The following is a 27,823-nucleotide window of genomic DNA, read 5'->3' on the forward strand; positions in this document are numbered from 1 at the left end:
ATCACAGACCTTAACGCCCTCAACTGCTCCCTGTCCCTAGCCACCTCAGTCAAATCCTTGGGCATCTCTCTTGACAACCGACTAACTCTCAACGTTCACATCAACAACTCTGCCAAAGGAGCCCTCCTTACCCTCCGTAACCTTAAGAAAATTAAGCCCTTCATCCCAATTGATGACTTTAAACTGGCAGTCCAATCGCTTGCTCTATCGCGCATTGATTACGGCAATGCCATCCTCACCGGAATTCCCAAAACCCACCTGGCACCTCTTAAATCTGTGCTCAACCTCGCAGCTAGGCTTATCACGGACTGCAAACGATTTGACCACATCTCTCCCGCCCTTAAATCCCTTAAATGGCTCCCCATTGAAGGTAGATCCACATATAAAACCGCCTGCATTACGCACAAAATCCTCCACCAAAACACACCGGCATACCTCTCCAATAAACTGACCAAAGCAGGCTGCACGCGATCACTGAGAAGCTCCAACACCCTCCTACTTATTCCCCCCATTCAGAAAAAGAATTCCACTGTCACGCTCATTTTCAGGCAATGCCCCACTTATTTGGAATGCCCTCCCTAAAGACCTCCGCTGTAACCAGTCCTACCCCAGCTTCAAAAAAGAACTCAAACTTCTTCTCCTTAATAAATACTGGGGTTTCTAATCCCTCCCTGGTAGCCTCGCCCCTCTGCATCACCCCACCTATCTGCTCTGCATATGACTTGTGACCATCCCGCCTGGCCAACTCACTTTCCTTCTATCTGACCACCTTACCTCCCCTCCTCATGACAGTCAGTTCTCTTGCATGTTTTTGTATACCTAAGTGAGGCTTCCCGCCAAACTGTGACCGCTATTTTGTATGACTCATAGTGTCTAGCAATTGTTTTTACTTTTTTATCTAGATGTCATGTATCCTATGTGGACTTGTTCTTTTATTATTCCGTTGTCTGTGCTTATACACACTGTACCTGTATGGAAACACCTTGTAAAGCGCTCTGATACTCCTGGGTCCAGCCAGCGCTATATAAAACCTCTTAAATAAATAAATAAATAAAAAATAAATCCACGAGATCTGCGTGGGGCCCTTCTGCTCTTGGCTGCTCACCGCGTTGTCCAGGCCGCTTGCCCGTTGGCTAGTGGCCCTCTCACGACGCTCCACGACGACAAACACTGCTGGTCTGGTTGCTCCAGACTAGCCCTTGCTCCCCTCCAAAAGAGGAGAACCCTGGACACTCCTGGTCCACTCAAGACGCCATTTTAGGTCCACCGCGTGGGCCTTGCATTTGCCAAGACTTGTTGCCCCAATCCTGGGTCCAGCGACGTCAGAAGCAGATACCTTCGTGGGACAGCTCACACCTCCATCCTGGTCGCCGACAACGCCTCCTGGTCCGAGAGACTGCAGAGCCCAGCAGCGCCCACTCACCTGGTCGAGGTGACTTCGTCCGGTGCCACCCTAAATCACTGGCTAGTGATTCAGAACTTGGTCCCCTCTGCTTTCAGGTCTTCTTCTTCCCTGATCCAGGCTTGGATCTCCACGAACTTTCTTCACTGGCCGCCTGCCAGCAACTTCTCTCTTCAGGCTCCTGGTTCTTCAACGAGGGTTTCCGACGCAACTTCAACCCTATGCAGCCGCAGCCCCTGGGCTAGGTAAACTGAGTACCCCGGTGCTCCAGCATAGTCCAACACCCTAAGTGTTCGGATCCACTCTTGTTTTCGACCCACCTAGTCGGGTTCGCCCGAGAACAGTAACTTTGCAACTGCTAGCCTCCATAGACTTGTTCCCGCATTACGCGTGAGAGTTCCCACTCTGCACACGGCGTCCCTAGGCCTCCTGCTTCTAATCCAAAGGTTCAGCATTGTAGGCCTAGCGTTTCTACAGTCTAGAAAAGTATTACTTACCTGCTAGCAAGTTCGCATTCCACTTCTTGTGTATATGGTTTTTCGTGCCCCTCGGGCATTTGTGTAAATTGTGCGACTTAAAGTATTTTTATAAGAGTTTTGTTGTGTGCTTAGCTCCCTGACTCATAAAGAGTTCAGGGTAGTCTTGTTAGAAATAAATACACGTTTATTTTCATAACAACTTGTGTGGTGTCCTTTCACTTGGTGTTCAAGGGGTAATGTGATGGTAAAACAGCTGGCTTAACACGCCCTCTAGAGTCTTAGCCTTAGACTGCTCGTATCCATGCTACTAGGATGGCTGGTCTATAAGGTTGACTTACAACCAATCATCAATAAGGGTTGTCTGGACTGATACATAGTGATCACTAGAATAGTGAGCACTGCATATCAGGCCAACTTCTCACAACAAGTACCTAGTTTGCCTCCAAAGATCGCTGCCCAAAACGTTCACGTCCTATACGCAGACGATATCGTAATGTTAGATCTTACGCCCTTTGGTCTGCAAAGACTCTTAGACACTTTGAATAAATACACCCAGGAAAACTACTTAGTCCCAAATCTCACAAAAACAAAAATAGTTTCCTTCTCAGGAAGAAAAGAGTACCAACTTTCGCTGGAGACTCGGAGCTGGAATAATAGAAGAGACAGACGAATACACTTACTTGGGCAGAATCTTCACCAAGACTTTAAAAAACAATACCCAAGTCAGCAACCTGACTAAGAAATCTGAGGTGCACGCTGGAGCCCTCCAAAGACTATATTCGGCTTCAGGTAACAGACATTTTTCATCCCTTCTCAAAGTATACAATACAAAGATACCTCCAGTTCTATCATTTGCTCTGGAATACATTCCAATAAAACAGTGGTCATTCTTGGACCAAAAAGAAGGGAAGATATTAAGGAAAATGCTGAAGGTATCACAATCCGTTCCGGTGCAAGCTCTCCGCCTCGAACTCTCACTCACCAGTTCTTTCTCAAGAGCCATTGCAAACGTCATCAGGTGGGCATATAACTTGCTACACGCAAAGGATGGAACCCTCCGTTCACTACTCCAAGCCGAGACCTTCGACCGTGATGCTTCGAAACAAGTATTCTTCCGCAACATGACCATCGCATTTAAACTAGCTGAGATCAACGTCAACCTGTTGCTTACGTGGACACCATCACAACTGAAACTGTTTTTGAAATGGTTAACCCCCAGACTCAGCTACAACTTGGATTTTTCACACTGTGCCAAACTGACTTTGTATAAAAACTTTGCGGAAACAACTGTCCCAAAGCAAGTGCAACAGTATATAGATTTCAATCTTTCGCACGGTGCTAGAAGAACAATTACCCTGTTACGGCTTGGTATTCTACCAACACTAACCTTTACATCAAGATGGAACTCAAACGGCTCCTCATTATGTAATCTCTGCGAGGGAGGAGAGCAGGACGTAGAACATCTTTTATTTATATGCCCATATCCAAAACTAGTGGCAGCAAGGACAAAATATCTGAATCCTATATACATCAACTGCCGTATCACTACTGTAAAGGATTTGATTATAGTATGCAAATCTCCCCCCAATGAACTAGTTTGTTTTAACTTTTATAAATTTTTAAAACCTTTTTTAGCTTTGTACTAATACGTAATTGTAAAAGTATTTGTAATTGAATTTTATTGTATAAAATTTGTGGTCCTCAGCAGAGTACCAAAACAAATAAAAATAAACTTGGAAACTTGGAAACTCGTCTGAAATTATCGAATGCGCGCTCGACATTTCATCCACTGGTTTTCGCCAATTGGCTGTAGCAGCAGTCTTGAGGCGTCAAGGCTGGCTAAAATCTACCACCTTTCGCCCAGAAGTACAAGCAAAGGTCCTTGACTTGCCTTACGATGGAGAGTCTTTGTTTGGCAAGCATGTGGACGATGCTCTTGAGGCGATCAAAAAGGACACTGACACCGCAAAGTCCTTAGCTACTCTTCAATATAAAAAGCGGCCCTTTCGGGGAGCACGAGGTAGAGGCGGTGGCTCCTCTACTTTTCGTGGATCAGGCCAGTATTGCTCATACAATACCTACAGCGATAACCGGCAGAGAGGTTCTTACCAAAACCAAAATCGTCAGTCTTCCTCCAGACCTTACCAAAGGAAAACAACTTATAGAGGTGGTGCAAACAACAAAAAACAGTGACGGTTTCAGTTCCTTTCGTCTGCCGACTGTGCCTTGGAGGTCGCATCTCAAAGTTCTTTTACAAATGGTCCGAAATCACCTCCGACCAATGGGTCCTGGACGTTGTTTCCAAAGGCCATGCACTGGAGTTCACAAAATTCCCTCCCACTCGTCCACCTTCGGGGCCACCCTCTCCCCACCTCAAAGAACTTTTGGCCCAGGTGAAATTAATGATCCAGAAAGGAGCCATCGAAGTAGTGCCGCTAGGTCAACGCGGCAAGGGATTCTATTCCCGCTTTTTCTTAGTCAAGAAAAAGTCTGGAGAATGGCGTCCAATTTTGGATTTACGGGCCCTGAACAAATTCATCCTTTCCAAAACTTTTCAAATTTTAACTCTGCTTCAAATCCTGAATTACCTCAATCCAGGGGAATTCTTCTCAACGATCGACCTCCAGGACGCATACTTCCATGTGCCAATTCACTCCAGACATCGGAAGTATCTGCGCTTCAGTCGGACACCTGCATTTCCAATTCAAGGTCTTACCATTCGGCCTCCGTTCAGCACCGAGGGTCTTTACCAAGATCATGGCCCCGGTAGATGCCTTTCTACGCCTTCGAGGCATACACTTTTATCCATACCTGGACGACTGTCTCATAAAGGCTCCGAATCTTCAACTGGCAATCCAGCATACACAGTCTTGCCTCTCCCTGTTTCAAGACTTGGGCTTTTCCATCAATTGCCAGAAGTCACACTTTCGCCCATCTCAACGGCGAGATTTTCTAGGAGCCTCGCTAGATTCTTGTCTGGCAATGTTTTTTTTCTCCCAGGAACGACAAGACCGTATGCTCCAGATGGTACGATCACTCCAGTCAAAACTGTACGTTTCAGTCCGGATGTTGAAATCATTCCTCTACATGGCCTCTTCTACCATACAGTTGATTCCCCACTGCAGACTACATATGAGGGTCATCCAAGAGGAGTTAGACAAGCAGTGGAAGCAGATCTCGTGATCGTTCAACGACAGGATCCTTCTCACGCCCCGTATCCTAAAGGCTCTGGAGTGGTGGGCTCACCCTCCAAACATTTCAAAAGGTCGGTCTTTTCAAGACACTACTCAAACTCTAACGCTTACGACCGATGCATCCTTGGAGGGCTGGGGAGCACATATCTAAGGCCTATCAGTACAAGGAAAATGGACCGCGGTCCAAAGCACTTGGCATATAAACCGCCTGGAGCTTCTAGCGATCTTCCTTGCCCTGAAGTCTTTTCAAAGGATTGTTCAAGGTCAATCTCTGCTGGTGAGGACAGACAACACCACCAGCATGCATTACCTGAACAAGCAGGGCGGCACCAGGTCTCTTTTGCTTTCCCAACAAGCACAGGAGATATGGAATTGGGCGATTTGTCATCAAATTCATCTCACAGCCATCCATGTGCCGGGTGCTTCCAATGTTCTGGCAGATTCACTCAGCAGATCATTCTCGGACAATCACGAGTGGGAACTCAATCAACCAACTCTCGAGTTCATCTTCCGCCAGTGGGGCCAGCCGCAAATGGATCTTTTTGCGACTATCACCAACAGGAAATGCCAACGCTTTGCAAGTCTTCATCCCCACAGAGAGTCGAGCGGAAATGCATTTTCGATCAGCTGGTTGAACGCATTCAGCTACGCTTTTCCTCCGCTTCCTCTGATTCCACGCTTGCTACACAGGATGAGGCTTCAACCCTGCCACATCATCCTGATTGCACCCAAATGGCCGCGGCGCCCATGGTTCTCGGATCTGCTCTTGTTCTCCCAGAACGAGCCAATTCCGCTTCATCCACTGCCTCACCTCCTCACGATGCAGCAGGGACAGATTTGCCATCCGGATCCGGCATACCTCCAACTCCATGCCTGGAACCTCAACACCATGAATTTGCGCGTCTGACCATCGACGCTGACTGTAGAGATGTGTTGGCGCACGCCCGTGCTCCTTCCACCATAAAAACCTATCAGTTGAAATGGAAGCGTTTCTGTGTCTGGTGTCACACCAAAGCCTTGGATCTGATGACCGCCAAACCAGAACAGATCCTGCCTTTCTTCTTATCCCTTGCAAAGTCAGGACTTTCCCACTCCACTTTAAAAGTATTTTTAGCGGCTCTCTCCCGCTTCCGTCATGATGGTTCAACCTCACTGTATTCATCTAGAATCATCCAACAGTTTTTCAAAGGTCTCTTCCGTATGTTTCCACCCATTCGGCGTCCTCCGCCTGCTTGCCGCTTGAACCTGGTTTTGTCTCAGCTCCTCCTACCTCCTTTTGAACCCATCCACTCAGCAAGCTTAAAATTCCTCACGTGGAAAATTGCCCTATTGCTCGCCTTGACATCTTCCAGGCGTGTCAGTGACATTCAGGCATTCACAATTCAGCCTCCTTTTCTTCAGTTTTCAAAAGACACTGTTACATTACGTACTAATCCAACATTTATTCCGAAAGTTCCCAGTGATTTCCATCTCAACGAACCAATCGTTTTAAGAACTTTCTTTTCTAATCCACAGACTCCTGCGGAACGTTCAGTACATTCCCTGGATGTGAAACGTTGCCTTAAATTTTACATTCAGCGCACTGCATCCTTCAGGAAATCTGATCAATTGTTCGTGGCCTACGGCCCGATCTGCAAAGGACAACCTGTTACCAAACAAACTATTACTAGGTGAATTTCCTCCACCATTACCTTTTGTCATCAACGGGCTGGCAAGCCTCTTCCAGCTTCAGTACGTGCTCATTCCACTAGAGCTGTGTCAGCCTCTACTGCCCTCTTTGCGGGGGGTACCTCTGCGACACATTTGCAGAGCTGCTACGTGGTCAAGCAGCCATACTTTTACGAAGCACTACTGTCTGCAGTCAACAGACGCCGCTGATGCAGCAGTCGGACAAGCGGTGCTGCAGAATCTTTTCCATTGAAGGTGAGCCTCTGTTGCTACCCGCCTCCAGTCATAAAGGTTTTTACTCTTTAATATCTATATTTCTTATGTCTCAATTTACTGTTACCTTTATGACTTATTTGGTGTTTACTGCTTTCTACTCTTATTCAAGCATGTGAATCTATGAAAGACACCCCTAATACTGGAGAAGAACATAAGTTACTTACCTGTAAACTGTGGTTCTCCAGTATTGGTGTCTTTCATAGATTCACATGCGACCCTCCCATCCTCCCCTCAGAGGCTCTCGTCTCCTCAGGCACTTTTGGTTACTCTGTGCTACGAAAATCTGAGGTCTTGGGCTTCTGAGGAGAAGGTTCTAGAGGGAACTGCAGCCCGATTGGCTGGAATTTGGACCAAAACATAATGACACTGATATGTTGCTAAGTTGACTTTCTCCCTTAGGCTTTCTATGGGCCTATTCAGTTCTATGGTACTTTTGAGTTTTTTGTATTATAGATATATATATTTTTATATGTATATGTATTTTATTTTTATAATAATTTTACTTATATATGCATATATTACTGCTATTTTATGTACCGTGGGACTCCCACTTCGACGACAGGGAATATTCAAGCATGTGAATCTATGAAAGACACCAATACTGGAGAACCACAGTTTACAGGTAAGTAACTTATGTTCTTCTCCATTTCTGCGAAATGGGGGGGGGGGGGTAGGGGCCGCCCCTCTGGAGGCCTTTCTACCTGGGTGGCAACCCATTTGGGATGTCAGGCGGTCTGTCTCCCTTTGGCCTCAGAGGATATATTAGTTGTGTTGCTGGAATGGTCAAACCACCATAGACTTGCTGTGATAAATGTTTACTCAGGACCGGTAAACATATCACGGGAATCACCTACCATCGAGGAATTGTCAGCTTTCCTTAGTGTAATTCCCAAGGGGACTCCATTTGTGGTGGGTGGGGACCTGAATTCACACTTTGAGCCCCTTACAGGTCTCCTGGACGGGTCTTCCACAGAAGAGGACGCAAGGTGGGCAGTACCCTCCACGGTGGCTCCCCCGCCCAGAGCCTGGACCCCACTTGCATTACAGATCACTGCCCTAACCCTTAAACATGGGATTAGGGCTTGCAATGGACGTACCAAATCTGATATTCCCAGCAAACACACATTTAATAGAAGAGGTAGGGAATCAAGACTGGATTATGTTCTAGTACAATTGTGCTCGCATATCATCGATTTTAGGGTGATAGAGTAGATAGCGACCATAACGCCCTAGTATTGGACTATGCACTCCCTGGCCAAGAGGGCAGGAACGAGGTCATGGTAGTGGCAAACCCAGGGCTTCTCCTCAAATAATAGAAGGAGAATAAGGTGGGAAAAACCAGTCACCAGTAGAGAGAAGCTCCCTAGGCTTTATGATACCCACTTTTTCCAATATTGGAATGAGTCTATCTTAACTGAGGAACCTAGCACCCAGGAAACTCACAACTCACTCTCCCTGATACACGAGGAACTTATTAGGACCTTGGGAATAGATCTCTTTTCCGAGGGACCCAGTAGAGGTGGCAGGCTTCACCGCAATACATGGTATAATTCCACATGTCGCAAGGCAAAGGGAGATATCTTGTCCTCCATCAAGGAGGGAAAAAATAGACAGGAGATTCAGGCCAGAAGAAGGGAATACAAGAAATTGGTTAGCCAAGCCAAAATCGAATGGGACCAAGATAAATGGGAGGAACTTTCTAGTTCGCTAGCTGACAGGGATTTCCGTAAGTTTTGGCGTATTGTCAACACGGGATCCGAGGACTTAGCATCAGCAATAGAACCGAACATCGCACCAGGGTTATGGCAAGAGCACTTTCAGTCCCTCTATACAGAGGAAGTGGGGGCCATAGGCTATTCACCCCCATCTACACCTAGCCATCCAGAGGTTGACCCCTTTACAGAAAAGGTGAAAGTTGCTATTGCGGGCCTGTCATCAGGCAAAGCACCCGGGTTGGATGGCCTACCAGGCGATCTTTTTAAACAAGAGTCTGATGTATGGGCCCCCTATTTGCTGACAATATTTAACGCAGTCTTGAAGGGCATGGAGGTGCCCATTACTTGGCTGGGCGCAGAGGTTGTCCCTATATATAAGAAGGGCTCGCCTCTGCTCCTAGCCAATTACAGGCCCATCAGCCTAATAGACGAGTCCCAGAAGCTTTTTGGCAGGATTATACTGGATTGCCTCCAGAATTGGCTTGAGGAAACTGACACTTTGAGCCCATATCAGGCAGGATTTAGAAGGGGGCGTGTCCACAACAGATCAGATATTCCGCCTGAATCTCATCTATTGGAGGACTGCGCTAACCGAGGGGGGTAGCTTGTACACGGTCTTCGTGGACTTGCGAGCCGCCTTCGATTTGGTGCCAAGATCCAAACTATGGAGCGTGCTTGCCGACTTAGGCGTCCCGGCAAACATTCTTATTACTCTGATGAAATTACATCGGAATAACTTTGCGCGAGTCAGGTGTGGTAGAAATGGGAATCTAACGGAGAGATTCCCCGTTGACAGAGGGGTGAGACAGGGCTGTGTGCTTGTTCCGACCCTGTTCTGCCTCTTTGTGAACGGGGTAATCGCCCACCTGACTCGATTGCCGACATTGATGCCCCCAAATTGAATGGCAGCAGGGTGCCCGCTATCATGTTTGCGGACGACACCCTGCTGTTGTCGAAATCCCCTATGGGAATTCAACGGGTACTGGATGGGTTTTTAGAGTTTTGTATGGAGAGGGGCCTTGAGATCAATGCCTCCAAAACCAAATACATGATCCTGAACCCCACGCCTTCAACACGCCCTAATCCCTTGCTTGGCTCATTCCGATTAGAGAGGGTTTCCATATTTGAGTATTTAGGGGTAACTCTAAATGAGTATATGACAGGGGGGACACATCAGACCAAGGCCAGTATGAAACTGGTGCAGATAGCAGGTGGTATCTCCAGGATGGCGAACAAATCAACATTTTGGCCACTAGGCCCAGTCATTAAAATTTACAAATCACAGGCACGGGGGGCAGTCACCTACGGGGGAGAAATGTGGGGCCACACTTCTGCCCAAAACCCGACGACAGCAGAAAACAAATTCATCAGGCAGCTGACAGCCCTCCCTCTAAGCACGCCGCTACTCCCTCTGAGATTGAACTTGGGTATTAGGCCAAAAGCTGAAGAACTGGGACTTAAACCATTAACATTCTGGAGACGATTATGGAGCAGTCAAGAACTCAAACTATAGGACAGAGCTCCAGGAATTTCTAATTTTACAAAATGCTACCCACATTCCATGGCTAAGTTACATAAAAAGGACATGCGTCAGCCTAGGCCTACCAGAACTCTGGATTGATCCAGCAAATGCAAGTAGAAAGATTTCTCGCAAAGCATTGTCTAAAACTTACTAAGATCTAAAGCTTACCACTGCTTCGAACAGCGTTTGTGAGGGTTCCCTAACGAACTTATTCATCCAATGCAAAGACTTCTATTTCATGGAACGTGTTTGGATGGCATGAACCCTGTGCTAACCAGGAAGCTATTTCTCCAGTGGAGATATGGCACTTTACCCCTGAGGTCATTCACCAGTTCTTGGTCTTCGCCCCCGACCACACAGCACTGTCCGGCGTGTGCGCATTCTCAAGAAGATGACTTACACGTGGTACTCTTTTGTAAAGCCTACCAAGTAACTAGGAAACCCTGGCTTGTCCCCCTGCTTAAAAATCTGGGTTTTAAACAGTACCTTCCTGCGTACAGAATCCTAAAGACTGAGGTGTCACCCCCAATTGTGTTCGCAGTAGCAAAGTACCTAACAGCGATGTGGCATATTCGTACCCGCCTCCTGAAGGCGGAGGCGGCTTTTAAATTTTTTTATTTGACCAATGATTTTAAGCCCTGTAGACGATGAACTGATTCATATATGAAATTTTTTATAACTAATGCTTTACTGATCTGTTAAATTATTTGACTGTTTGTATATCTTTTATGATCAAACAGATCGAAATAGAGATTGAAATTGGATTGGTTTACAACTTTTATTGCATGCGATTTTCAACAGAAGCTGGAGTACAGTAGTTTTCTGTTCTGTAAAGTCATTTAGCGTAATAAAGATTTTCCACCATATATTTACATGCAACTTTCACAACTACTGATGAAGAGGAGAGGAATACATTCCTATCGTTACAAAGCTATGCCTATCAATTCACATTGGTAACAAGCCATTTGTTCCATAATTCTGTCCAATGTGGTTTGTCTGCATGATGTGGGACTGCTGTACATAATTATTCACTGCATTTGAAATGGGGAATGAGACCAGTAGACATTTTGGTGTATAGTTGTTGCATCTCATCATTTTAGTGTGGTGAACAAACAGTTCAATTTCCTGCCAGGAGTAAAGTTCAGGTATGCCTATTACCAATGTATTCAGAATCTAGGACCTCCAGAGTCACGAATGCAAAAACAGTCTAATAGGTACTTGAATTGGTATTTAAAAAAAAGTGGAGTTGGGTTTAAATTAAACCGCTACCATAGCAGGTTTTGCTAAGCCGTATGGTGGGCCATGCTGTCAGATCTGCCAGGAGAAGTTTTGCGAAATATGGAGATTTTTATGAATGTTTTATATAGCTTGTGCATATATAACAAATTCATTACAGTGAAGTAACTTCTTTAACTCTAGTAGTCTATTTGCTGTTTTTCTGATCGATTCAAATGTAACCCACCCATCTTTGCTATGAATTTAAAGAGGTTTAAACATATACGTTGAAGGAAGTGACCCGATTAGGGCCACCACTGACCCACTCTCAGTCTTAAATGCCAAACGAAGAGTCAAAGAAAACAGTGGAGAATATACACAGATAATCATTTATTGTGCAAGCTCAGAGTGAGGCCCCATCTGCAGTCTCGAGTGCTAGAGGGAACTGGGAAACTGTAAGCATAAAGATACATGATATGCATTGCATTGTCAACTAATAACACACCCACCGTGGAATTTTCCAAACTGATGTGGATGAACAGCGTAGAGACAGAAAAGACTTCTACTCTCGTATCTTGCACAAGCCAGAACATTTTCAAGGCCGTTCCACTCTGCTCTGCAAATAAACTGCCAGACAGGTGGGAGAGGGCCTTTACCCAGAGGGAAAGTTATCCACTGGCACCAACAGTTCTTTGTTGCAGAAACAAAACTTAGCAAGAAGCATTTCTCAAAATCCAGCAGGATTAGTTTCGATCAAGAGGAAAATGGCATCTAAAGGAAAATGGCGTAGGTAATGCTAACTTATACATGGAATTAAAAAGTATCAGCGAGCATAATCTAACAACGTATTGCAGTTTTGTCACAAATCACTCAAAGAAGCAGTCTCACATATTTGTGACTACTCTACTAATTTGATGTTAGGCTTGTTCATAGGTACATTGTTGACCCCTAATAACTTGGGACAAAACCTTTAAAAACATTTGCACCATCTGAATTTAGAAGTGTTGTCAGGCTGCAGACACATTGTGACTGGTGTAAATGGTTAAATGTTAATTTTCTAAATTCATTTTACTTCTTTCTTTCAGGCCAACAGTTTCATCGTCTCATCCGTTTCTGCCCCATCATGGCTTCATCGTTTCATCATTGGCAAAAAAGGGCAGAACTTGGCAAAAATCACTCAGCAGATACCAAAGGTATGTCTGGGACTTTGACATTGCTTGGAAAGTAGTTGTAATTGCTGTATGCCTCCCTTAAGGTAAGGTTCCTAAGAATATAGTGTTAACAGGATATGTAGCTGTAGATATACATGCTCTGCATACTCCTGCCATCTAGTGTTGGGTTTGGAAGTGTGCCAGTTTTTGTTTGAAGAAGTCTTGATTAATGAGGTGTAGTGGCTCTCCCTTGGCAATACGCATAGTCTCCAGGGTAAATTGTTTTCTTCTACTTTTTGGGTTGGATGTGCCCCCCTGGGTCTTTGAACCAACACTTTGTGGAGACATTTATTGGAGTTTCTTGAGTTCTCTGCTCCCTATTACCACTCAGCAATCCTTTGGTGCACCTACGGTTTGCAGTGTGAATGTTTTCAGGATTCACATGCTGTGCATTATTTTGCCACCTATTGGTTGGGGGGGTGGGGGGGGAATCTGTTCCTCACCATTTGGTGCTTTGTACAGCCTCTCCTGATTTCAGACGTTCTCCCTAGAAGTCTTTGCCCATGGTGGCCATCTTCATATACTTTTTTCGTGCTTTTGGTTTGAAAGTATTGGTGTGAAGCTCTCCATTTATCGAAAGGAAGGAAAGAAAAATACCGGGGAAGATAATTGCCATACCAAAAGGAAGTGAGCCTCACCCAGAAATTCCACCGACGTCCACCGAAAATCACTAAAGGAGATGGAACATTTGTTGAGTGGATGGCACAGACTGGGCGGACACTGAGCGGACTGCTCTCTGTGAGATGGAGAACACATCTTTCTGTTTTTGCCCGAATAGCCCTCAAGTATGCCTAGGGTTACAACCACCAGGTGGGCAATCTCTGCCTGCCAAGAGACCCCAAGACTGACACCTGTAAAGCCTGTGCAGAATACCAACCACAAAAGCTGAGGGCATGTGAAAAGCAAAGGTGGGCACACTATGCCATGCAGGGGCGGAAGACAACAGTCATTGAGAGATCTTGGACTATTGAGTGAGGATAATACCACCGAAGAAGCAAGGGGAAAGGGCTCTGAAGCTGAAAAGAGATTGATGTCGAGTGGGAACACAAGATGAAAGAAGCGTTCTCAGGTAATGCAGATAAAAATTGAAGTGGTTGAACTGAAACATCAAGAAACTTACAGCCACTTTTTTTTACGACTGAAGGCAAGTCTAAGGATAAGAGCCCATGATGTCCCATACTAATGAAACAGCAGGTGGTTGAACCTTGGAGAAGACACAATGCTGAAGAATGTACCCTCAATTTTTTTGCAAGGATAGAAGACTCAAGGTAAAAATGGCTGCGATCCTTTACAAAAAAAGACTTCACCTCCCTCCAGGGATTTTGAAACCGTAGAAACCTCGGATGGAAAGTGCACATGAGGAGACACTCTGGGGAAGTGGAACCCTCAATGACACCAGAGCCGCATTAAGAGGAGGAACATGAACTATTCTATGAAGTCGAGAACCCATAGTCGCGGGACCGGTTCCAAGACATTGAGTGGTACGAAGACAATGAAAAGTCTCAGTACCTCGATGGCGATTCACCCGAAGATGTTGCCACCCGAATGTGTAAAAGAGCGGCAGAGCGGTATGGAGTCCAGTAGGAGGAAGAGAAATTGCTGATATGCTTTTTGCTAGACTCTCTCTCTTAACTTCACAAAGCAAAAGTCAATTCCTGGCAATGCATCTTGTTCCAGGCAAAGAGGCTTTCAAGGAACCAGCAACCTGCAGGTCAAGGACACAATGGGTCGAGAAATCTATGTTCGAGGAATGTGTGCTCCATCTAGTGTTGGGTCCGGATGTATGCAAGTTGTTTTTCTTCAAAGAGGAAACAACTCAAAAAGTAGGGGTAAAGGTGCCACACTGTAACACCCTTTCTCCCAATAAGCACTGACTTGCCCACACTTTCTCCCGATTACTTAAAACCGGTCGGGGAAGACTTCAACAATTTCTCCCCATTTGGCAATCCATAACAACTGACAAATGGTTAATCTGACTTACAAAACAGTTATTGCCTCAAGCTTATCACCAACCCTCTAAATGTCCAACTTGCTCTCACAAACTGTCGCCAGACCACTTAGTTACTCAAACAAGAAGTGCAGTCGTTCTTACTAAAGGATGCCATAGAACCAGTTCCATTAGAGTACCACGGTTCAGGGGTTTTACTCTTTATTTTCTAATCCCCAAGAAGTATGGCTCTTTAAGACGGATTCTGGATCTCGGAATGTTAAACCAATACATACTGTCAGAACACTTCCACATGGTAACACTTCAACAATTCATCCAGCTCATCGAAAATAACTCAGATTTGCGATAGCAGGCAAACGCTACCACTTCAAAGTAATCCCATTCAGGGTAACTACTGCTCCCAGAGTCTTTACCAAATACCTTGCAATAGTGGCAGCTCACCTCAGAAGATAACACATTCCCGTCTTCCTGTACCTAGACGACTGACTCATCAAAGCTGTGAGAACGTGGCTCTACATATACTGGACTAGAATGAAGTAGTGTGTATAGAGTCCACCAATCCCAGAGGTATAACAGAGGTTAAAGTCAGAACTGACCTTTCTCTCAAGTGGTAGATTGGTCGTGCAGTAAGGCAGTACCAGAGGACAGTGTAAAGCATTTGATGTACACACCTATTCAGCAAAAGGTTTCACACACTCAAAGACTGAACTGCAGGCTAATTGTTTTATATCAACAGATATAGTTGTTTTATTTTTAGAACCAACAGGTATAAAAATATACTTTTCTTAATATGAGTACTCATGTAATTACTATTCAAAGTAGCAATAAAGTTTGGGTACACAATTGATACAATATTGACAGTTAAGCAACACAATCTTCAAACACACTATATATAGCATTGAGCTCAATGGGTTTTCCACATGTAAGTACAGTTGATTACTATATAGATTACTTAAGTAGTCCCAGGACTAGATCTTAGATTCAGTCCTGGGGTCTAAACTGAAACCAGATTATCAAAAACGTTTGTTACTGTAGTTAATTTTCATGAACATAAAGCTCTTTTAAAAGTTCACACTTGGAAACTTTTCAATGGAAATCTGACCATGTTGTTCAATGGGAGTAAATTCAGGTTGCAGGTAAAGTACGATCGCGTTACTTTTGTAATCCAGTACTGGTCTTCTAGGGCCAACACTGGGGTCTTAACTCAAATCAGGTAGGTAATTGCGTTTCAGTATGTCGTACGATTTTTAAAGAATATTTGCAGTTTTCAAAAGTAGACACTTAAAAGAAATTTCATAGAAAAGCAGACAATGGGTTCCTAATGAGAAAATACAGATTACTAGTTACCCCGATAGGGATTACTTTTGCGGTTCAGTACTGGGCTGAAAGGTACAGTACTGGCTTCTCCCATGATCACAGGTGAGTACTTCGGAAATCAGATTTTGGCTGATTTTATGTGAATATTTGCAGTCTTCAAAACTTCACACCTAGAACATTTTCGAGTCAAAATGGGTCAATGTTATCCAATGGCAGGTAAGTGAATTATCGGTTTCCGGGTGATTACTTGGTTGAAGTTGAGGTACTGGGCAGAGACTCAGGGGTCCCCCAGGGTCAGGTAAGTACAGTTAGTTCAATCCCAGTGACACAGGGGCGGCCGGGTGCAGAGGTAGGTAGGCCCAATGTTATCCAATGAGGGAAGGGGGGGGGGGCCCTCGGTTGGTGGCGGCTGGCTAGCAGGCCACGCGGCTGTGGGAGCTGGGCTCCTGGTTACTTGCTCAGGGCAAGGGAGGGGGGGGGAAGTAGGATAGGACACAGGGATCACAGCCAGCGGCACTTGGGCGGCTGGGTGCAGGGTGCTTTTGAGCCGTCGGGCGCTCATTGTTATCCAATGAGGAACAAAGGCTGCAGGCTCGGGGCCGGTGACTCTCCAGGGGCGACCAGCACTTCGAGAGGTAAGTTGGGATGTTGGAGCACAGGTAGGTACCCCAAAGGGAGGCACAGGGGGCTGTAGGGCGTCGGGTGCAGGGGTGTCTTTGGGTGTTGGAAAATCTTACCCTCTGCTGGTCGCGGTTGGGGTGGCCCCTGGTTCTCAGTCTGCAGGCGTCGGCTCTTTCGTCGAGGAGGGTCTTTGGGCACTGGACTCCGGGTCCCAGTCGCCGGGGGGGACGTCCTCGTGGTCTTGGTTTGGGTTGGCCCGGCCCGGGCTCGGCTGGTGCAGAGTGGGCTGGTCCGGACCTTCCTGGTGGGCACCAGGTGGGTTGTTGCAGCAGAGCCTCTGCTAATGGGAGTCCCAATCGTTGTTAGGGTCAAGGCAGGCAGGTCCTCTGGGTGTTCCAAGGTTGTTGTCCGCGGAGGTCGCTGGGTTTAGGCAGGAGCAGGATCCAGGATCAACAGGCCGGTAGAGCTGGGGCCAAGTCAGTTGTTGTTGTCCTGTTAGCAGCTGCACGGCGGGTCTTCTTGATCTTCTTTTTGATATCGGGATCTGAGGAAGGAAGGTTCAGGGAGCCCCTAAATACTAAATTTAGGGGCGTTACAGGTAGGGCAAGGGCAGGGACCAATGGGTCCCTGTCCTGGGGTGAGTACACCCCCTAGCCTGCTCCTCTCCTGTGGGAGGGGGGCAGGAGCCTAGCTGGGATTAGGCAGGACTCCCCATCTACAAGATGGCCGGAGCCCGGGGTCGTGCTTCACCTCGCCTCCTCCACCTGAGGGGTGGAGTTGGCACAGGTTGGCACCCCCCCTTCCTGACGTGGGTTTTCCCGCCAGTCTTCCCGCCAGATTAAGGGTAGGACTGGTGGGGGGCTGGTTGCTGGGTACAGCAAATGGTCTGGAGAAGTTCTCAGAGGCGGTATTCCTTTGAAGCTTCCCCCTGTCCATCCTGGGGGAGGAGACATAGCACCTCGCCCAGGATGTGCTTTGTTGCTAACCCAGGAGAGCGGGGGCTCTCCACCCAGGGGTCCAGCAACATGTCTACTGTGTGGCAGCCTCTGCAGCCACTCAGCCCAGACGTGGATTGTAGGTTCGGGTCTTGGAGGGCATCTCTGAGATGCCCTCTCGTGCATGTTACATTAAATCCCATACTGGCATCAGTGCGGGTTTAATGAGCTGAGAAGTTTGGTACCAAACGTTTCAGTCTTCAGTGTAGCCATTATGGTGCTGTGGAGTTTGTAATGACAACCTCCCAGCACCATATACTCTTAAATGGCATCACTGCACTTAAAGTGCCCAGGAATGGTCCTGGGTACTGCAGGGGCACAGGGTTCATGCACCTGTGCCCTCACCTCTGGCATAGGGCACCCAGCTAGAGGGGTGACTGAGGTATGCCAGGGCAGTGGGTTCTGTGGGCATGGCACACAGGGATGTGTGCCATGTCGACAATTGTTTTAGTTCTGTACTTAGGCACTCAGCCTGCAAAGGCAGGGTGTGGGTACCAGGGTACAGGGCCCCTGAGGGTGGCACCATCAGTGATGCAGCCCTCAGGGGTCTTCTCCAGCCACCATGCCCTGGGTACCTAGGGTACCATTTACTAAGGGCTGACAGGGGGCCAGAGATGCCAATTGGGTATTTTGTTTCAGCATAGTTTTTAGAGAAGGAACACAGGCCCTAGGTACCTGATTGGCAGGGGCCCAGGGCACACTCAGTCTAAGTACATCAGCCGTTCAGAAAAAAAGTGGGGGCATACCAAGGCAAGAAAGATGGCACTTTCTCACACCTGTAAAAATCTATAAGGTCTAAAGGCCTTACCTAATTCTAATTATCTTGGTGTCGAAAATTATACAAAAATCGGAATAAATTGGTCTTGAGTTTTCGAGGTATATGACCTGTAGATCACATGCTGTGCATAGATCGCCATCTTGTGTTGGGTCCAGATGCTGGCACTTGTTTTTCTTCGATGAAGTCTTTCCAGTCACGAGGTAGATGACTCCTTTCGGTGATGGGCATCGACTCCATTGTTAGATTGTTTGGGGTCATGACGTCTATCGTTGTGCTCCGGTTTGACACTGTTCCTTCGGTTTCCCTCTGTGCGCAAGATACTCACCTTTGACGGTATTGTGTTCCATCGGGTCTCCCTTTCTATCGTGTATTGTAATTACTTAAAATAATCTTTCGAACAAAAAGTTTGTGGAAGACCATCTGGCCTACCCGCATTGGGTCCACCTGCAGTCGATGGAACGAACTCCCTTCAAATTCTGCCATTGGTGTCACCCGAAATACCCGCGCATCATCACACTAAGTGTAACCTGTGCTTGTCACACGAACACAGAACAAGACTGCGACGTGTGCCAGGCTTTCCGCTCCAAGAAAACACTTTGCGACTGTCTGGCTCGACAATGAGACATGCAGAGCCAGCACACAAGCTCCATTCTGGACATCTTCGGGCAATAATTGGACGAAGAGGCTAGCGAGAACATGGGAACCGAGGAGGAGCAGGAGCCGATCGCCATCCTGGAGCTCGACTCAGACCAAGAGGACGACATTCCACATGGTCAATGTACCGTGAGAATATACAATGAAAATGTATAACCTGCACACCTAAATTTTATATACAGTATTCAATCAATTTGGTAATCAATTCTACACAGTTTCTATATACTGGTGCAGCACTTGGTTAAATGCCTGGTTAGCCCTTCCAGGCCCAAATATGCAACATATGTCAAACAGAACCTGTTTAAACCCAAATGCGCACTGTTCACAAATCCTATAAGGTATGTATGGTAAGGAAATAATATAATAATGTAAGTTCAATTTATAGTCAAGAGCATGTGATTCCACAAATTATTCACTGTGTACTGGTAATCAAAAAAACAGTGTTAAGGCAATTCCAAAACATTTCTTGCACAAACAGTTCAAATCCGATCCAAACGCTGTCTGGACTTTTTAAAAAAAAAAAAGGATCTTTCTGAACCAAAGGCTACCGTTTTGCCAAATTTGGTGTAATTCCGTTCAGCAGTTCGGGCTGTAGCCATGTCTAAAGTTTCCTATGGCAAATTGCATGGGGAAAACACGTTTTGGGACCCCCCCCTTTTTTCTCGGCCCCGCTTGACAAATCACCCCGAAATTTCCAGTTAGGAACGGACTGAAGCGCCCCATAAGTTTTAAAAATTTCGTGAAGATTCGTCGACTGGCGCCGACGTTATTGGCAATAGAATGTTGCGAATTTCCTATGGAAAATAGTTCCTAACTAGATCCTAACTAGAACTACCTACTGGCGACTGCCAGTAGTTATATAGTTATATATATTCTCGCTCGATTTCCTTCACGGGGGCAAAAGAATGGACCGCACTCCGTGGCTCAAGTCAGTTCATATTTATTTTCTGAATTTTTTTAATTCACAGCATAACAGGGCACGTTTCGGCTAAGCGCCTTCCTCCAGCTGTTACTGCACAGCACATTAATTCATTTTTTAATCAAACTTTCACGTGATGATTTGATTACATCATTTCCTATATCAAAACAAACGATGCACTTCAGTTCATTTCATTCAGTTCGGCCATCTTAAAGTGTTTTAAGTATAGCAATGTTAAACCAAACAATGTGGCCTTACCAAAACATTAAGCCCTAATGGGCATGTAATAAAACAAAATCTGTCAAATCGATCTGTTCAATTGAACACATTGATTAGAAATCATTTCTATTGATAATTTAAAACGGAAATTAAGCCGTAGATGGGCACATTTGCAAACATTTTTCATCAGTTGAATGCTTCTGGCCTACTATCAAATAATTCATTTTTCACAAAATAAACCCTTTTTCTACAATGTGTTATGAAAATGAAAATAAAATAAAAATGTTTTTCATTAGATTCAGCTTTTACAAGTACTGTAATTATTTGTTAAGGTACATAAGAACAGGGACCTATTTGCCTAAATGTATGGCTAATTCTTCCTCTGTGTTCAAACCAAAAGGAGTTCTCGTGTTAAGATCAATGATGAATCTTGACTCGAGACGGCGTAACTGGATTTCCCGGTCTCCACCTCTTTCTTTGATGGGAACTTGGTCTAAGCAGAAGAAGCGCAAGAGATTGCGATCACTTTTGTGTTATTTTGCAAAGTGCTTGGCCACTGGATAGTTTGGGTCATTATGCTGAATTGCCCTGGCATGTTCAAGTATTCTCCTCTTTACTGGGTGGATTGTGCTGCCGATGTATTGCGTTTTACAAGGACACACTAGGCAGTACACACAGAATGGGGTAGTGCATGTCAGGCATTTGTTAATTTTCCTGATCATTGATTTCCCCGGACCTTCATAATTGGTTTGCCTGGTACTGGCCTTACACGCTTTACAATTTTGACAATGGAAAAACCCAGTCAAATTACCTAGTCTCTGTGTACGTGGAACTGAGTCAAAATTACTATGTACTAAATGATCTCTCGGAGATCGTTTTTTTTTTTTTTTCTTTTTTCTTTTCTATATGTGATTTTAGGATGACTTGCTATCTCTTTCCCAAATAAGCCATCTGCCTTAAGAATATGCCAGTTATGTGTCATGATATTGTGTATTTCTTTAGAGTCTCTCAAAGGTGGTGATAAAACTAGGTGTATTATCGTCTTTTATGATTGTTCTTTTCTTATCTCTAAGAAGATTTGTTCTCGGAATTATTTGGACTGTCATTTGCTTGTTCTAAAATCTGATCCGAGTAACCTCTTGCTCTAAACCTTGATATCGACTCTTGAGCTGCAATTTCAAAATCATTGGCTAGTGTAGTTTCTCTTGAGACGTAGCAATTCCCCATACGGAATGCTATTCTTTAGGGGTTTGGGATGGCAGCTACTTGCTTCTAGAATCTAATTCCCTGCAGTGGCTTTACGATATGAGGTGCATATTTTTCCTTCCTAATGAAGACTTTCAAATCTAGGAAGTCTACCTCGGTGTCACTTATGTTACCATTAAAATGCATGTTCACTGTGTTGTCATTTAAATGCTTGATAAAGGACTCCGCTTCCGTTCGGGGACCTTTCCAAAAAATAAAAAGGTCTATGTATCGGTACCACCCAGCAATTGATGAGACCCAGAGCTGATTCTCGTCAGCCTAGGCAACCTGCTTCACCCACCAGCCGACGAACAAGTTCGCGTAGCTGTGGGCGAAGCAGGGTCCCATGGCTGTCCCCCTATATTGCCTGAAATATCGTTTTTGAAACCGGAAAATGTTATTGTTGAGGCAAAAGGACAAACTCAAGTAGCATTTCATTATGTTTGGAAAACCTTAATGAACGAGTTTTAAGAAAATATTTCACTGCATGCATGCCATGTTCATGGGAAATGAATGTATATAATCCTGTAACATCAAGAACAATCATGAACATGTCTGATTCCCATACAATATCAATAATAGTTCTCATAAAATCCGTGGTATCACGGATATACGAAGGTAAGGTTTTCACATGATCGATCAGAAAAAAGTCCAGATATTGTGACATTTTTTCGGTGAGGCTTTTCCTAGATGAAAGTTTGTGTGTGTGTGTGCACTTTTACATAGTTTGACTTCACCACACATGCATTTGCGTTGTAAAGGCATGCGTGTAAAGTCATATGAGGAGTGAAAGTTTGCGGGGTAATGGTATCGCGGAGCAATTGCATTTTCGTCGTGAAAAATGCGGGGTAATGGTATGCGGGATAACGTTGTATATTCATCAATCGGTTGAGTTACCTGTATTCTTTCCTCAACCTGATTCAGTGGCATAACGAGCTCTACACATCTTAGATGTTCGAAGAACCCTTTTGTATTACATTTAGAACAAAATTGTTTCGTAAAACAACTTTTCGTTGCTTTTGCTCCACCATACAAGTGTAATCCTGTATCCAAGTCTGGTATTGTCAGATGGATTGTTAAATGCATTAAAATTTGTTAAGCAAAAGCAAAGAACTTTAATAATGCCCCCTAGAGCGCATTCCACTCGAAAAAAGGGGCTACTCTGGCTTTCTTAGGAAACATCCCCATAGTTAACATTTGTAAAGCTGCAACATGGTTTACACCACACACATTCATCAAGCACTATTGTGTAGATGTGTTAGCAAGACAACAAGCCTGTGTAGGCCATGCAGTACTTAGAACACTCTTTCAGACCACTCCAACAGCTACAGGTTAGCCACTGCTTTGGGAGTATACTGCTGTATAATCTATGCAAAGCATGTGATCTACAGCGCACATGCCTCGAACGGATAATGTTCGTTACCCAATAAGCATTTGTTCTTGGAATGTAGAGCTGTAGATTCACATGCGCCCACCTGCCTCCCCTGGTACCTGTACCTGTTGCAGCTCTCTATATACATACACATGGACATCTTTATTCTACTGTAACGCCATTCTCACCCTCTGCTGCAAAACAATCTAACAATGGAGTCGATGCCCATGCGCACTATCACCGAAAGAAGGAGTCACCTACCTCGTGACTGGAAAGACTTCTTCGAAGAATAACAACTTGCAAACATCGGACCCAACACTAGATGGCAGGAGTATGCAAAGCATGTGAAACAGCTCTACATGCCAAGAACAGATGCTTCCTGGGTAAGTAACATTATCTGTATAAAGTACTTACGCAAGAACTAAGTTCTTGGTGTCTAAAAATAAACACTCCTTGATAAGTCTAAGGCTCCTTGACCACACTACCACAAAGAGTGCCTTCTAGTTGTTAAAGCAAGCCCGATCTACTCATAAGGAATACCTATACTCTACACAATATACCTCTTTTTGGTTTATTATATTGTAGGAAGCCGATTCTCTATATACTATACCAAAATGAGGTATAGTGTGCACAGAGCCCAGAGGTAGGCAGATGTAAAGGTAGATGGCACCTTACTCTCGATTTGTGGTAGTGGGCGAGCATTCAATACAAAAGTGGGAACCACATGTGGACGATACTTTACGGGGTCCAGTGTACATGTCCAGTCAACCATATATCACAAAAGGTACAAAGTTCCCCGGGGGAAAGGTAAAATGTGTGAGTTTGGAGGAGGAGAGCAAGGGCAGGTAACAGGGTGTTCCCTTGTTGGAACTAGAAGACCTCACACACCCAGTAAGCTAGATGTCATGCTTCATCATTGGTCTCCTGCTCCTCGTCAGACTGGCGCTGCAATGTCCGGGCGCCAATTAGGCGCTCTTTGTTGGAGTTCTTTTGTTCCAGCCAATGGTTCAGTGCGTGTGAGGGGTCAAGTGAAGGTGTAGTCGTGAGGGAATAGTGGTTTAAAAAAGGTGGGTCAGTACACAAGGACCTTTATTCACGTGGCTGTCAGTATGGGGGCAGGCCATAAGGTACGATGCCTCTAGTGCGTGCAGCCAGGGCTCGAAAACCTACCCACACGCGTAGCGCTCCAGCTGTTCCGCGCTACCTTTGGAGCGCTACTCGTGTGGGTAGGTTTTCGAGCCCTGGCTGCACGCACTAGACGCATCGTACCTTATTGTGCAGCCCCACGGGAACAGACTGCGGGGCCCATTAGGGACACTCCTTGGGTCATCCCGCTAGAGCAGGACCTTCTGGCCTGCCCCCATACTGACCCAGAGAGGTTGTATCTTTTATTTCCTTTACTTTATTGTTTTTTCACAGTGTAGTACTGAGCACCTTAGGTCCTGAAGAATTGCCAGTTGGGCATGAAACATGTCGACCTTATTAGAGGTTTGAGGTAGTTCGCTGTGCCCCTTACAGTCCCTACCTCCCCTCCCACCTTTTTAATTAAGGGAGTCAGCCACGTGAATAAAGGTCCTTGTGTACTGACCCACCTTTTTTAAACCACTATTCCCTCACGACTACACCTTCACTTGACCCCTCGCACGCACTCAACCATTGGCTGGAACAAAAGATCTCCAACAAAGAGCGCCTAATTGGTGCCCGTCGGACATTGCAGCGCCAGTCTGACGAGGAGCAGGAGACCAATGATGAAGCATGACATCTAGCTTACTGGGTGTGTGAGGTCTTCTAGTTCCAACAAGGGAACACCCTGTTCCCTGCCCTTGCTCTCCTCCTCCAAACGCACACATTTTACCTTTCCCCCAGGGAACTTTGTACCTTTTGTGATATATAGTGTGGGCGAGCAGTAAAGCTTTTTCAGAAGCTAGTGTTAAGCATTTGTTGGACACAATGATATCACACACTCCAACTGAACTCGGTCCAATTTGTTCGTATCACAAATATTGTTTTATTTCGGGAACCAAGCAAAGCCTGGTGCAGGTAAGTGAAATAATAATTTGCTAAATCTTAAACCAGAATGCAGGTTCAAATGGAGTTGGTTGAATTAGAGGTAAGTAAATATTACGAAATTACTTTTAAGTTACTTTACAGATTACTTTGAACATTACTTTTTAGAATACGTTTTTAGGTTACTTTTACTACTCGGTGTTATATGCCTAGATATCACATGGACACTTCCAAGGGAAAAGGTAAGTAAATCAGTTTTCGTACATTTGCAGTTTTTCAGTGTTTTATACAAACCAATACTTCCTTTGGAAGAATTTTCTAGGAAAACCGTTCACTTCAATTCCTCCCTTAGGTTTGCATTATCGGTTTGCAGGAAATTACAAGTTTGTGGAAGTTGGTATTCTGGGGTTTGATCCAGGGGTCCCCTAGAGTCTAGGATACTCTCAAAGCACCCTTGGCTGCACTAGGGTGGCCGGGTGCAGAGTGCTGAGGCCAAATGTTATCCAATGGAGGATAGGGGCCTCCAGTTGGTTGCTGTTCACGAGCGGGCCACAAGGTTGTGGGAGCAAAGCTCCTGGTGTTAGGCTCAGGGCAAAGGGGCATCTGAGTTACCACCTAAAATACACCCGCTGCGGCTGGGTGCAGGGTGCTGTTTTGGCGTCGGGTCCCCTGTTATCAATGGGGTTTCTCTGGTTGCAACAAAGGCTACAGGCTCTGGGATGATCTTCTGGAGGTGTCCACCAGTTGGAGAGGTAAGTTAGGATGCCTGGGGATGCTGGGATACTGTTGGTTGGGCTACCCAAGGCCGTGGGATGTCTGGTGCAGTGGTGTCTTTAGGCATCAGGCTTTTTCTTACCAGCTCTGGTTGCGGTCGGGGGATCCTCTAGAAAGGGAATGCAGGCTTTGCTTGGAGATTCAAGGCAGGTCAGCGATCACCAGATCTCAGATTGCTGGGGAGACCTCCTCGTGGTGTTGGGCCTCTCGAACTCTGGCTGTGGGCGTCTGAGGAAGATTTGTGGTTTTGGCTGGGGCTTGAGTCTGTGGGTAAGCAAATCCTGTGCTCAAGGGAGACAAAGTCCATGGATTGGAAGGCAGGGAAGGGCAGGTCCTCTGGGTTCTTGAGTTTGCTGGCTGCAGGCACACCGGGATTTCACTGGAGCAGGTTGAGTTTGGGACAGGCCGCTAGGGCTGGGACCAAGTCAGTGGGCATTCTCATTCTTAGTTCAACACTGCTTCTTCGGTCCGTCTGCTCTTCTTGCCGATTCTTGTCTGAGGAGGCAAGTTTCAATTGTGCCCCTAAATACTAGATTTATGGGTGTTACAGGTAAGTAAAGGTTAGGACCAATGGGTTCCTTCCTTGGGGTGGGTACACCCCCTTTATGCCACCCTCCAGTGGAAAAGGGCATATACCTCTCTCTGGTTGACTGGGTCCACCCATCTGCAAGATGGCCGGGACAGAGTTGTTTCACCTCTCCTCCCTCAACTGAGGGGTGGGGCTGGCAAAGGTGGGCACACCTCCGTTGTTCACTTGGTTTTCCTGCCGATTTTCTGCCCAAATTGGTGGGGGGGGGAGGGGAGGGCAGGGGGGGAGGGGGGTCAGAACCGGTGGGAGCCAGTTGCTCGAAGCAGCAAAGGGCTGGGGTAGCTCTCAAAGGCAGCAAGCCTTTGAAGCTTCCCCTTCGTGGACCCTGCCCATCCTGGGGTAGGAGGCGTGGCACCTCGTCCCAGGCTGTGCATTGGTTGACACCAAGAGCAGCAGGCTCTCGACCCAAAGGTCCAGAAACATGTCTGGTGGTGGCATCTGGCAAGCAGCCACTCCGCCTGGACCCTAGTGTTAGGTCGTTTTTCAAGGGGCATCTCTAAGATGCCCCCTCTGTGCATTTTTCATTAAATCTCACACTGGCATCAGTGTGGGTTTAATAAGTTCTTCTAGGTCAGTCATACTCCAAGTACGGCCTGGGGGCCAGCCATATGCAGCACTAATGAAACTTTACATGCGGCCCCCTTAACCGCACTGGGCTGCTGTTCACTCAGCTGAACACCAACATTAAACATTTTTAAATATACAGGAAAGCCTTTATTTAAAGGTTAATCAAAGTTAAAGAAAGCAAGTAGGCTGTCCTGGACCAGTTAAGTTTAGGAACACCTTCATTTTCTAACCAAACTTTCAGCAAAAATATAAAAATATGATAAGCTCTCTTCAATATGCAAAAGGTATATTTCATGAACATGCATAACCATTTCACCTTGGTAGATCGAACTATATTAGTGCACTAAGGTAATTTTTTTTAGAGTCCTAGTTTTCAAATATGAATTTAGAAACATTAAAGTGGCGAAGCTGGGATTAATACCAGATTTTCAGATTGTTGTTGTGTGCCAGCCATCTGGGAGGGTTCCCACAGATGAGCTTAGCAGACGCTACCTAGCTGAGCATATGAGTGGTGTCTGAAAACTCAGGATGTAGATGCCATTCATAGTCCAAGGCGTATTCGCCTAGTTAGGTGTGCTTTGGGTGGATATTTTTTAAATCTCCAAGGACTCTCTCAATTAGTGTTTTTTGCACTCTTCAGTTTCCGCCTCAGGGTTCCCTAAAAAAACATTTCTCCTACTATGGGATCCCTTTGTGTTTTGCCTCTGTTGCTGCTTCCTTAGGTTCTCAAGACTATCCTAGGTTAGTCAGCCCATCCCGATAGCCCAGACTAGTACTCCAATCTGCTGAATGGATTCAGGCTGCTCAGTGAAGTAGAAGACGTCCTCTTTGCTGCTTGCCATATGTCCACAAAGTCTAGCAATTCTGGGTGTTGGGCATTGTTTTTGTTTTGCTGTGGGGACAGTCTTGCTGATCCGCTGCAGGCTAAACTTCCTGATTTTCCGTTAGTCCTGCAGTGTACCTGGCCAGTACTTGTCCTAGGCACCATTAATGGCCTTTCTACTTGTCACATCTGGTCTCGTTAAGTCTCCAATTGTGATGAATGTTTTGAAAGGACTCCTATTTTCTGCTCTTTTGGTATGGTGCAGTAGATCCTTTAATTTGGTTTCCATCCTCCTGATGTGCGAGCCTATGTA

At 45.7% G+C, this 27,823-nt stretch overlaps 1 protein-coding gene across 4 annotated transcripts in view; it reads left to right on the plus strand.

Annotated features, from left to right (window-relative positions):
* The window catches only part of HDLBP (high density lipoprotein binding protein), a 1,657,332-nt gene that overhangs the window by 449,958 nt on the left and 1,179,551 nt on the right, over nt 1-27,823 (plus strand). For all 4 annotated transcript variants that reach the window (XM_078665718.1, XM_078665720.1, XM_078665719.1 and 1 more), the window contains exon 9: nt 12,557-12,664. In XM_078665718.1, the coding sequence (XP_078521844.1) occupies nt 12,557-12,664 (108 nt within the window). The remainder of the gene's footprint in view (nt 1-12,556; nt 12,665-27,823) is intronic.

This window comes from Lissotriton helveticus, chromosome 11 (genome assembly GCF_964261635.1).
Source record: "Lissotriton helveticus chromosome 11, aLisHel1.1, whole genome shotgun sequence".
NCBI classification, from domain to species: Eukaryota; Metazoa; Chordata; class Amphibia; order Caudata; family Salamandridae; genus Lissotriton; species Lissotriton helveticus.